The sequence below is a fragment of the Taudactylus pleione genome, unplaced genomic scaffold (assembly GCF_031769625.1).
Source record: "Taudactylus pleione unplaced genomic scaffold, aTauple2 ptg000828l, whole genome shotgun sequence".
NCBI lineage: Eukaryota > Metazoa > Chordata > Amphibia > Anura > Myobatrachidae > Taudactylus > Taudactylus pleione.
In genome coordinates, this window is record NW_028285230.1 from 3,164,059 (window position 1) to 3,178,127 (window position 14,069).

At 43.2% G+C, this 14,069-nt stretch overlaps 1 protein-coding gene across 1 annotated transcript in view; it reads left to right on the top strand.

The window, feature by feature from the left end:
- Positions 1-9,191, top strand: part of BCAR1 (BCAR1 scaffold protein, Cas family member) — a 134,219-nt gene extending 125,028 nt beyond the window's left edge. The window contains exons 6-7 of the mRNA XM_088458349.1: positions 801-890; positions 5,194-9,191. Coding sequence (XP_088314475.1) covers positions 801-890; positions 5,194-5,703 — 600 coding nt within the window. The 3' untranslated portion in view covers positions 5,704-9,191. The remainder of the gene's footprint in view (positions 1-800; positions 891-5,193) is intronic.
- The last annotated feature ends 4,878 nt before the right edge of the window (positions 9,192-14,069 follow it).

Sequence of the window (14,069 nt, forward strand, 5' to 3'; positions counted from 1 at the left end):
CACCTGTCTCACAATAAATCAGCTCCGCTGAGCCTTTGCATTACATGTCATCTCTGTGCTGTGTTGCCTACTAAGTCTTCACTTTTATTATTGGATATACAGTATGTTCAGGTAGTGGATGATCCCACAGAGCATATTTAGAGCACCACTGAAGAAAAGAGACGCATATATATATATATATATACACATACAGACTATAGTGAGAGTGAAATACTACATGCTGCATACTTCATCCATCATGATCACTTGTGAGGCTATATGCGTTCGGCATCCCGGCGGTCTGGATGCTGACGCTCCTATTACTGGTGCCGAAATCCCGACGACGGTTAGAAGCCCGGGCGCTAGGGATACCGAAGGTAAGTATCAGGGTCTTAGGGGGGGTTAGGTTTAGTGTTAGGGGTTAGGATTAGGCACTAGAGGGAGGGTTAGGGTAAGGCACTAAGGGGGAGGGGTTGGCACTGGGTTAGAGTTAGGATAGAGAGAGGGGGAGGGTTAGCATACTGACCAACAAGTGTCGGTATGTTAACCCTTTCAGGATGCCAGCGTTGGGATTCTAACAGCCGGGATCCAGAGCGCTGGGCATCTCATACCGATTCCCTTGTGCGTATTGATCCTTTCTCTGTGGGCATCAATGATCCCATTCCAAGTGACCCTTCTGCTGTGTTCACTGTTGGGTCATGGCGACAAATTGCCCGCGTCTCTATACCGGAAACAATACGCCACTATAACTGTTTATGAAGGAGTTTTATTCTTTCTTGTGAGCAGTTCAGTGTTATAAAATATTCTGTATTTTAATGCAGGGTAAAGAAGAGTTTGAAAAAACACAAAAGGAGCTGCTGGAAAAGGGAAACATTATTCGTCAGGGAAAGGGTCACCTGGAGCAGCAACAGGTAAATGTAAGAAGTCTCTGTCTATCTTGTCCTCCAGGTAGATTGCAGCACGCACAATGCATCCGCTCAGGTGCTGCCGCTGCAGGTAAGACCCCCCTGGGCTGACCGTACACAGGAGCTCTTGCAGGTCTGGCACTTCTTTTGAAGTATTGTCAACATTCTGGGACTATTATGTTAGAGAATGAGCAGAGTTTCAGGTTTGCAGTTTAAACCAATGCTGTCCGTCTGTGTGTCAGATCTTTCTATAAGGGATCTCCTGCATGCAACATACATGTATCAGGGAAGTGTTCTTTGTGTTTGATGTAGAGGTGAATACATTTTCTGTAATGTTCCCATCAGGAAGCACAGCGAGAAGTAACTGGGATCCGTAGCCAGGGGTGCGTTTATAATCAGGTAGCTTGTAAACAATGACAGTTTTTTCTGCAATATTCTAAACTGATATCATTTACCGTGTTGGTAGAATAATAATGCTTAAAATGTACTATATTTGTATATAAAGTGCACTCTAATCAGATGCATATGTTTATGTAAGTTTGTACAATATGGAGGATGGATAGGGGACTATGCAGCGTGCCGCCACAGACATCCGAATGGCCCACCATAATTTCCTTGCAGGAACCTCATATTTGCTAACCACTCAGCAGCTCTGGTTCATAGTTGCTGAAATCTGTTCTATCCTAATACAGTACCCAATACAGTAACACTACCTTTTCCTCCTGTGCTAATAATTGTGGCAATGTATTCTGTGTGGGGCTGGAGGATCCGCCCACACAGGGTAGATCCCTCCAGCCCAACACAGAATACATGGCTCACTATCGCCACCTAGGGTGATATTGCCACATACTATATACAACCCATTTATCCTCAGTGGGCCTGATTCAGAGCCGCTCGCAAAAAGCGAGCACTCGCTCTGAATCAGGGCGGCCACTTTTTTTTTTAAAACTGGCCTCCTGGCCGCTCACATAGCTGTAGGTGACCAAACACAGCTTTTTGCGAGCGGCTAGGTGATGGTCTTGTTCCCGCAAGCCCCAGTGAGCTTTCGGCTCTAATAGAGCCGGAAGCTCACCACTGACATCACTCGTGATGTCAGTGGGGCCGCCCCCAAACGGAAGGCGTTCCTTTGGGAACGCCTCCGTTTGGCCAGCCACTCCCCCCCGACCCGCCTACCAAACGGGGCGAGCTGTCGATCAACATCGACAGCCGCCCCTTTTGGATGCGAGCGCCAGAGCGAGTGATTTCTCGCTCGCACTGGGGCTGCGCCTGGCCATCGACCCGCTTGCGAGCGCATAGCGCTTGTGAGCGGGTCTGAATCTGGCCCAGTATACACTGAGTTCTGTTCCTGCCACAAAGTTGCTGTGTGTCACCCAAAACAGGTAGCTCTCCAAATCAACGTTGGGAGCATTCAGATGTCTTTCAGGAGTACATGAGATTTGGTCAGCTGACGACCAACTAACTAGGGGGAGATGTGCCAGGCCTTCTAAAGTGTGGAGAAGGGGAGACGTTTCCCATAGTAACCAATCAGCTTCTACCTTTCATTTTGTAGGATATACATGATAAGATTTACATGATAAATGCTAGCTCCTCATGCGCCCTCATACATCTAGCCTCAATACGCCACGCAGCGCGAGACGCCTGATGTGTGATGTGTGTAAGACACACAAGGAGACTGCACTTTTAATTTGATTTGCGACACTTGTATATTCGTGTGCGACTGACCCTGAAGCACAACAGATCTTGGCGTGGAAAAATCTGCGGCCGCTGCAGCATAGCACTTCGTATATTGATTCAGACTCGGTCACACTCAGATATACAAGTGTCACATAACAAATTAATCAGCTCAGTCTCCTTAAAGTACCAACCAATCAGCTCCTAACTGTCATTATTCAACCACAGCCTGTCATTGTTCAACCACAGACAGTTTGGAGCTGATTGGTTGATAATTTATCTCCGTCCACTGTGTCTCTCTTCAAGGCTTAGTACATAGGCCCCTTAGACATGGCATTGCGAGTAAGACGCGTTTTCGAGCGAAAAAGACTCTTGGTGCCAAGAAGGACTCTTTGGCGTAACTGCAACAACAATATATGGGGACACATCTGTAGATGGTCATTGGTTGCTATGGGAAACTGCTCTTGTCCATGTCTACACTCTGAAGGAGGCTTGAGACATCTGCCCCATGTCATATATGATGCAAATCCTGTAGCTCATCACTCCACTGTATAACCAGGTCTGCCCATATACAGTATAACCAGGTCTGCCCATATACAGTATAACCAGGTCTGCCCATATACAGTATTACCAGGTCTGCCCATATTCAGTATAACCAGGTCTGCCCATATACAGTATAACCAGGTCTGCCCATATACAGTATAACCAGGTCTGCCCATATACAGTATTACCAGGTCTGCACATATTCAGTATAACCAGGTCTGCCCATATACAGTATAACCAGGTCTGCCCATATTCAGTATAACCAGGTCTGCCCATATACAGTATAACCAGGTCTGCCCATATATAGTATAACCAGGTCTGCCCATATACTGTATAACCAGGTCTGCCCATATTACAGTATAACCAGGTCTGCCCATATTCAGTATAACCAGGTCTGCCCATATTCAGTATAACCAGGTCTGCCCATATTCAGTATAACCAGGTCTGCCCATATTCAGTATAACCAGGTCTGCCCATATACAGTATAACCAGGTCTGCCCATATATAGTATAACCAGGTCTGCCCATATACTGTATAACCAGGTCTGCCCATATTACAGTATAACCAGGTCTGCCCATATATAGTATAACCAGGTCTGCCCATATTACAGTATAACAGGGTCTGCACCTAATACAGTATAACCAGGTCTGCCCATATTACAGTATAACCAGGTCTGCCCATATACACAGGGTCGGACTGGCCCACAGGGCTACAGGGGAATCCCCCAGTGGGCCCTACCAGCCTGAGGGCCCCCCCCCTCCTCTAGGGATCAGGTTTAAGACTGTTCACTTCAACTATACATATGTTACACTATAATATATATATATATATATATATATATATATATATATATAATTTTTTTTTATTTTTTTTTTAAGGGGACCAGTCCATGCACTCTGTAATGGTTAGCCAAGCTCAGTGGAGGCTGGCCACACCCCTAAGCATGGGCCCATATCACTGCATTCCCCCAGTGGGCCCTTCATGCTCAGTCCGACATTGCATATACAGTACAACCAGGTCTGCCCATATACAGTATAACCAGGTCTGCCCATATACAGTACAACCAGGTCTGCCCATATACAGTATAACCAGGTCTGCCCATATACAGTATTACCAGGTCTGCCCATATACAGTATTACCAGGTCTGCCCATATACAGTATAACCAGGTCTGCCTATATACAGTATTACCAGGTCTGCCCATATTACAGTATAACAGGGTCTGCCCATATATGTCCAGGTTAAATCAGTATGAAACCTGTTTCTTTATTATTTTCTGCTTTTACAATTCCCAATGAACAAGACCATATTGCAGAGGTTTCCCAGCTCCTTCATTACAGTCCATACATTAAGGATATCCATGCTTGAGCACAGGCAACTTAATTAGTACCTCAGTCAATTTGATTTAATCATCTGGACTCAAATATGGATATCTTTAAAACCTGGGCTGTAAGGGCGGAGTTTGGAAACCATATTGTTCTCAGGGGCTATAAATAGAATAACCTTACATTGGTTTTTAGTTATGAAAGCCTTCGCTAATAGCCTTTATCAACGCCACCAAACACTGGGCCTGATTCAGATCCGCACGCAAATGCCGAAGTTTGCGCAGATCAAGTGATTGTTAACCATTTCGCATTTATGTAAGCCACACTGTGCACGTGCAGCGATTGTATTGTGTTTACGCTGATGCAGAGGATTCACTCGCAAAGTGAGTGACAGGTAGTCAGCGTGTGGGGGAGGTAAAGGGGGGTGGCTAGAGAAACGCAGGCGCGTCGGACCTTTTAAACACTGTTTTTTTAGGGCGTCCTTGCTCGTAGCAGGAGAGCCCTCTGCGTGGCTGGAGAACCGCTATTTCTGCGGCAGCTTAGACTTACTCAGAGGGCTGCGTTCGATGTTTCCGATTTTGTGCGTGAGCAGCGGTGGTGAGATGCTCTCAGTGGGCGTCTCTAAGCACTGGACGGCGAGTCATTAGCATATTTTCCAATTTGCAATTCGTGAGAGATTGTAGCTGCGATGGCATTTGTATACACATCTGAGACAGGCCCTTTGTACCCGAATGTTTTGTTTGCCTATTAACTTTTTTGTCTCCACCTTCAGCTGAAACAGTTTGAACGCTTGGAAGAGGAAGTTGCGCGGCCGATTGAAAATGACCTATCAAACTGGACGCCCCCTCAACACTACGGCCAAGTGCGCAGCACCCTGAGCAACTCCGACCGGCAGCTGCTCCTCTTCTACCAAGAGCAGTGTGAGGCCAACGTCACCACCCTGACCAACGCCATCGATGCCTTCTATAGCTCCATCAGTAGCAACCAACCTCCCAAAATTTTTGTGGCTCACAGCAAGTTTGTCATCCTCAGCGCCCATAAGTTGGTCTTTATTGGGGACACATTGTCGCGCCAAGCCAAAGCTCAGGACGTTCGCAACAAAATCACCCACTACAGCAATCTTATGTGCGACAAGCTCAAGGAGATAGTTCTTACCACCAAGACAGCAGCACTTCAGTACCCATCACCATCAGCGGCCAAGGATATGGTGGAGAGAGTCAAAGACCTCAGTCACAGCACCCAGCAGTTTAGAATGGTTCTCGGTCAGCTAGCCTGCATTTGAGGGGGTGGGGGGCAGTTACCTTCATCTGGCCCGACCTCGAGAGCTGTTGATAGGAGCAATTAACTCGATAAGCCAGCTATGTATCCTCTCTAGAGACATTTAAAGGACTCGAATGGTCCTTCATGAAATGAAAATAAACTATACTTGGACTGTGATTCAGTAAACTTTCCCTTATATCTTGTAAATATTTCAGATCCATTGTTGGAAATCGGATGGAATTATTTTTTCATTCCATGTCCCCAAGAAGTCACAAAGAAGTTTTTTTTTTTTTTTTTTTCGGGCAATGCATTTTATTAATATGTTTGTGTTTTACACTGCAATAGCACAGGGGCTTTTCCACTGAGAGTGTGTCACTGTTCTGGGCAGCCTATGTAATATGTAATACAACACTGGTTCTGATCATCCTAACATACAGATGTACCCACATACACTTATGCTGAAATAGACCCATTTGGCACACCATGGACTTTGCTGCTCCAAGCTTCCCGTCCGAGACCTTTTCATAAAATATGCGTCTTATTTCCATCACTAATGCGACAATTGTACAATGCACGGATACACTGAATACTAGCGATGGTATTTCATGTACTTCAGTGTGTGACTTATGGACCGTACACATGGTCAGATCAGACAACGATCAGATATCGTTATCTGATCGACCAGCATGTGCTGGATGATCGTTATCCATTCCCCCAACTACTATAATGACCCCTGATCAACGATTGAGGGTCCCTATATTAACCAGGCTAACTTGGTAGATATCGAAAAGGTTGCCCTGCATGCACGGGCGATGGTCAATATCAATACCGACCATCCGTGCCCGCACATCGTTTGGTTGTTTGAGGGGGCAAAAAAAGGTTGATTTAAACGATCAAACGATATCGTTATCATTTAAATCGACCAAGAAATCTGACCGTGTGTATGCACCATTAATCTGGGCACGAAGGCGAAAGACGGAGTTCCTATACAAGTGGCCTGCTTCATGCCTTGCGCCTCGTATCGTTACGCTTAATCTGCGTCTTTGTGCTAAATCCTTTGCGACAAAAGTACTAATCTAGTGTCCCTGGAGCACTGTAAGTGACTTTGTTTGCGACTACAATGCACAATTTAGGAAAAGGGTGGAAAGTATGGGGATTGCTGCCTGTGGCGGATCATCTAATTCACGCCAAGCGCCACACGCCATATGGCGCTAACAAGTTAGGTGACTGAGGACACAACTGTGCCAGCGCTCTTTAAAATGGACCTTTTAGGTTTAATTTTTCTGTGCTGCAAAATTATCAGAAAGTGATTTAGTTTTATTGAACAACAATCTGCATAATTTAACGATCACTTCACAATTTTAAATATACAACACCAAAGTAACTAAATGCATTTACACTAAGAGAGTAAGTGCCACTCATTCCCATTACTCTTGTCTGCTTTTGTCATAAAATGATATCCCATTCGTACTTCTACCCAGTAGAAATTAACCAGTGCTCTTAATTGAGTTTTACACAGGCTACCACAGTACAAATGACCCATTCATACCTGGGCCTGTCACAATGCCTTAAATCCATTTTTTAGCAAGTGGTATTTCATATTGAATGAAACACCAACCATTAACTCAGTTGTAACATTGAATCTCTTGCGATGTAATTTTTGTGTTGTTATAACTGGGAGAATTCAGTGTATTTTAACGTACGCCTTAGACTTTCTATTTGTAGGATGTATTTTGTGAGGAAACAAAATGTGGTAAAGGAAATATTGTCAGGGTAGGACCTAATTATGTGGCGTTAATGAAACGCCTGTATATCTTATTTTGTCCTGACGTCAGTACTTGCACCCAAGCGTAACAGAGTGCGAGATTTGCAATGTGACAAGATTCTGATGCTTTAGCACGTTAGAATTAAAGCAGCAATTTTTTACCATACAAAACCGGGTTGGTTTTGCATTGTTACCAGTTGCTACTTTAAACCTTGGAGCTCAATCGTCAAAATCTCGGCACTTTTTAAATCAGGCACTTTACTGCATTTGGGGCACGGTGTTCCCGTACAGAGAACCTCCTCTCAGTCCATGCCATTGTTTGGGATTTTAAAGATATGTGGCGTGTATAAAACATTATTTGTCTAGTTATATATATATTTAAATACAGCAAAAAAAAAAAGATCACCTGTTCATTTCCTTCACCAAAGCTGTTTTTAAAGTCAACCTTTTTTTTTTTAAACTGTGGTTCTGTCTGATTGTTACTACCATTAAAGTAACAACGATTACTTTACAGTGGAAGCAGCCATTTTGTGGGCTGAACCAATACACATGAGAAGGCACTCTGTCATTTCACTTAGAACCAGTACCTCATGAATATCCCATTTTTATCTCATGAATAATGATCAACGGCTGCTTCACTGACATCATTACATCCTAACTAGTTGATAGACTGCGTTCTCAGTATTATTGGTGCCAGCCATAACATTGCTGCTTATGTGTAGGTGACAGTACTATTATGGAGGGCTGCCAGCAATGCCGTAGGAAGACCCAAACTAAAACAAAAACATATTACGCCTATGAAACCAAAAAAGTGTTAATACATGGTAAAAACTATGGAGTGATGTACAATAGTAATTGTGCGGCGGACAACATACAGTACAAAATAAAAGACTGCTGAAGCCCAGCCCCCATGAGACACTCTCTGGCCACACCCACCTCCTTGTAAGTCCCACCCCTTCTGGTTGTACATATCAGGACAGATGGGAGACTACTATACCCCAGGTTTATCCATTTCCTTGTAGCATAAAACTCGCTGCAATTGTTTTACTTGACAGATTTCTTTTTTTGGCTGTTTTTTTGTTTTTGTGTGTGTGTTGACGTCATACGTCTTTGTAGCACCGACAAGGCCACCTCAATCAATAAAAGACCATTGTGCCTGCTCTGACAATATCCTTACACCCTAGGACATCCTGACGCCTTGTCTATGGGGCTTTGTGGCTGCACGGAGGTCAGTCATTGCGTTACGCCAGTCTCTGAGGCTTCATTGATCGTTTGCAGAATTTGCTGGCAGACATTTTTGATTCTGCAAACCTGTTAAAACAACTAAAATGAAAGGGGGACGCATGCATATGTTTTATATATGTCTGTCATAGGTTACCTGTGCTGAGACAGTAGATCTGAGCCAATTTTCATGAAATGGGTTCTACCTGTGTACATTTCTTTTGATCCTTAAAGGACCACTAAACATTTTAAAACAAGTCGGCTTTTATAAGAGATCTCCTGATAACATCTATGTATGTGGAAGATAGTCATCATGGGAAGAATTGTTTTCCAATGCACAGAAGACTTTATGCTAGGCGGGTATATTTACTAAGTAAAGTGTGAGATGTTGTCCATAGCAACCAATCAGATTCTAGCTATGATCTTCTAGAAGATGCTAGATAAATAAGTAGAATCTGATTGGTTGCTATGGGCAACATCTCCACTTCTAAAGACCCGCACTTTAGTAACTATGGGGTCTAGTTACTAAGCAGTGTTAGGAGACAGAGTGAAAAGTGATAAGAAAGTGATAAGGTGCCAGCCAATCAGCTCCCAGCTGTCATCTCACAGGCTGTGTTTGAAAACTGACAGTTGGGAGCTGATTGGCTGGCACCTTATCACTTTTCACTCTGTCTCCTAACACTGCTTAGTAAATAGACCCCTATACCCCCTAGCAATCCTACTGGTTGACAGTGTTGTTAGGTTTTTTTTTTTTAGGCTGGTAACAGAGAACAATAGCGTACATTCTGCTGCACAACAAATGGTGGCCATCTGAAGTTCTATCCAAGTATGGGGACCTTGACACATATACTTGTGAATGTTATTCGTAGATCTTTTATATAAGGAACTGCATTTTTGGTTTAGTGGTTCTTTAACTGTACCAGAATTGCGTAACCTGCATCTCACTTGCTCAAGAACAGCTGTCTATGGAAATATATAACAATACCATTCACTGATTTGATGATATAAAGGAACGTCACAAAAAGTGTAAACAGATTTACCAATAGGCATGCTAATTACTCCCATCAATTCATCATGGTGTGAGAGAGACTCGGTGCGTTAGTCTCTCCGCGGAGCAGTAGAGAGGACAGATCGTGAGGCCAGTTCCTGGGAAGACCGTGTGGTCCGTGTAGAGAAGAACTAATAATTCTTTCAGATGTGGATACAAACATTGTTTTTCGTTCATGGTTTTTATCCTGTTAATTCTCTCCAACCAGGGAAATATGAACTCCACAGCAATGGAAGGGTTAAAGTCATGGCACAATGTGCACCGCTGGTGGCCCATTCACAAAATTCCAACCCTGCGTCTGTATTTATTTATCCAACATCCATTCATATGTAGATCAATCTAGCGTTTGATATGATCAGATGGTTGAATAAACATTAATGATCCAGCTGGCTGATTTGTTGATGTTTGTTGGGAGCAGAGGACAGCACCAGATTACCGTGTAACAGGGCAGAGATACGTGGTCTCCTGGGGTAAGTGTGACATAAGAAAATGTTATAGCATCCAGATATTCCCTTTAACCTTTTGAAAGAGAGACACATAAGAAGCAGATCTGTCCAACCTACAGTAGACTCCTCATCAGTGAAGGGAATAGGTTTGGGTGTAGATACTAGTTTTCCTGCTAGCGCAGGCAGGGGCCAGGACGCTTGCCAATGAACAGGGCACTTTTTGGGGCGAGCCCAAAAGGGGGCATGGTCAATTGGAAAGGTGGTTGTCCTTAAGACGCACCCCCTTTTCATTACTGTGAGAGGCGTGCCCTGCACTCACAGAGATGCTGGGCAGCCCCAAATCTCTCCCTGCGGCATGAACAAAAGCCGCGCACGTGCGCACGGCATCTATTCACCCCCATCGTCATCATCTTCAACCCACCCGCGGGACACTGCGGCCCGCAGGTGGGGACGGCACCCAGCAGGCTTTATCGGTGGGGCGCCGCCAGCAGGGCAGGGGGCAGCGCCCCGGTAAAACAGCTTAACGGGAACACTAGATATAGAACTGGGGGCAGGAGGCTAAAAAAAATACATCTGTCTTCATGTCATTGTAGTTTAATGGAAGAGTGTGGAACCAGCAAATGGAAGGGACAACAAACAATGGACCTTATCCATGGACTTAAAGTCATGGGGAAGATATACTAAGCCGTGGAGCAAAATAAAGTACCAATCAATCAGCTACTCACTGTCACTTTACATCCCGTACCCAACTCGTTTGCAGCACCATACAGGGAGCAAACAACACAATAATATGTCAGTACATGGGGTAACAAGATAACAACACAATAATACTCAGTACATGGGGTAACAAGATAACAACACAATACGTCAGTACATGGGGTAACAAGATAACAACACAATACGTCAGTACATGGGGTAACAAGATAACAACACAATAATACGTCAGTACATGGGGTAACAAGATAACAACACAATAATAGTGTCAGTACATGGGGTAACAAGATAACAACACAATAATACGTCAGTACATGGGGTAACAAGGTAACACAATAATACGTCAGTACATGGGGTAACAAGGTAACAATAATACGTCAGTACATGGGGTAACGAGATAACAACACAATAATACGTCAGTACATGGGGTAACGAGATAACAACACAATAATACGTCAGTACATGGGGTAACAAGGTAACAATAATACGTCAGTACATGGGGTAACAAGATAACAACACAATAATACGTCAGTACATGGGGTAACAAGATAACAACACAATAATACGTCAGTACATGGGGTAACAAGGTAACACAATAATACGTCAGTACATGGGGTAACAAGGTAACAATAATACGTCAGTACATGGGGTAACGAGATAACAACACAATAATACGTCAGTACATGGGGTAACGAGATAACAACACAATAATACGTCAGTACATGGGGTAACAAGGTAACACAATAATACGTCAGTACATGGGGTAACAAGATAACAACACAATAATACGTCAGTACATGGGGTAACAAGATAACAACACAATAATATGTCAGTACATGGGGTAACGAGATAACAACACAATAATACGTCAGTACATGGGGTAATGAGATAACAACACAATAATACGTCAGTACATGGGGTAACAAGGTAACACAATAATACGTCAGTACATGGGGTAACAAGATAACAACACAATAATACGTCAGTACATGGGGTAACAAGATAACAACACAATAATACGTCAGTACATGGGGTAACAACAACACAATAATACGTCAGTACATGGGGTAACAAGATAACAACACAATAATACTTCAGTACATGGGGTAACAAGATAACAACACAATAATACGTCAGTACATGGGGTAACAAGGTAACACAATAATACGTCAGTACATGGGGTAACAAGGTAACAATAATACGTCAATACATGGGGTAACGAGATAACAACACAATAATACGTCAGTACGTGGGGTAACGAGATAACAACACAATAATACGTAAGTACATGGGGTAACAAGGTAACACAATAATACGTCAGTACATGGGGTAACAAGATAACAACACAACAATAGAACCAGAGACAGGGTGGCAGGAATGGAGGAGGTGAAGGTCATGGTAGAATCACTATGGCTAGTAACAACACAATAATACGTCAGTACATGGGGTAACAAGATAACAACACAATAATACGTCAGTACATGGGGTAACAAGGTAACACAATAATACATCAGTACATGGGGTAACAAGATAACAACACAATAATATGTCAGTACATGGGGTAACAACAACACAATAATACGTCAGTACATGGGGTAACAAGATAACAACACAATAATACGTCAGTACATGGGGTAACAAGATAACAACACAATAATACGTCAGTACATGGGGTAACAAGATAACAACACAATAATACGTCAGTACATGGGGTAACAAGGTAACACAATAATACGTCAGTACATGGGGTAACAAGGTAACAATAATACGTCAGTACATGGGGTAACGAGATAACAACACTAATACATCAGTACATGGGGTAACAAGATGACAACACAATAATACGTAAGTACATGGGGTAACAAGGTAACACAATAATACGTCAGTACATGGGGTAACAAGATAACAACACAATAATACGTCAGTACATGGGGTAACAAGGTAACACAATAATACGTCAGTACATGGGGTAACAAGATAACAACACAATAATACGTCAGTACATGGGGTAACAACAACAATAATACGTCAGTACATGGGGTAACAAGATAACAACACAATAATACGTCAGTACATGGGGTAACAAGGTAACACAATAATACGTCAGTACATGGGGTAACAAGATAACAACACAATAATACGTCAGTACATGGGGTAACAACAACAATAATACGTCAGTACATGGGGTAACAAGATAACAACACAATAATACGTCAGTACATGGGGTAACAAGATAACAACACAATAATACGTCAGTACATGGGGTAACAAGGTAACACAACAATACGTCAGTACATGGGGTAACAAGATAACAACACAACAATAGAACCAGAGACAGGGTGGCAGGAATGGAGGAGGTGAAGGTCTTGGTAGAATCACTATGGCTAGTAACAACACAATAATACATCAGTACATGGGGTATCAAGATAACAACACAATAATACGTCAGTACATGGGGTAACAAGGTAACACAATAATACGTCAGTACATGGGGTAACAACAACACAATAATACGTCAGTACATGGGGTAACAAGATAACAACACAATAATACGTCAGTACATGGGGTAACAAGATAACAACACAATAATACGTCAGTACATGGGGTAACAAGGTAACACAATAATACGTCAGTACATGGGGTAACAAGGTAACAACACAATAATACATAAGTACATGGGGTAACAACAACACAATAACATCAGTACATGGGGTAACAAGATAACAACACAATAATACGTCAGTACATGGGGTAACAAGATAACAACACAATACGTCAGTACATGGGGTAACAAGATAACAACACAATAATACGTCAGTACATGGGGTAACAAGATAACACAATAGAACCAGAGACAGGGTGGCAGGAATGGAGGAGGTGAAGGTCATGGTAGAATCACTATGGCTAGTATGACTGGATGGGCCTATTCCACTCCCCAGTACAGGGGTCACTGGACCCGATTCAGATCTGCTCGCTAGGAAGCGTTCGCAAGCAGACTGCCGTTTGCAATATGCGCATGTGTACGCAGTGCACGTGTGAGAACTAGTCCATGCGATCGGGAAGCGTTTGCTCGCTGCGCATAGCTCGCTAGCTGCAAGTGGTCCCTCTGTACAAAGGTAATCACATTGTAGTCGCTGTGTGTGCAGCATTCGCGCATGCGCATTACCAAACGCTTGTTTTGCGAAAATATCAGC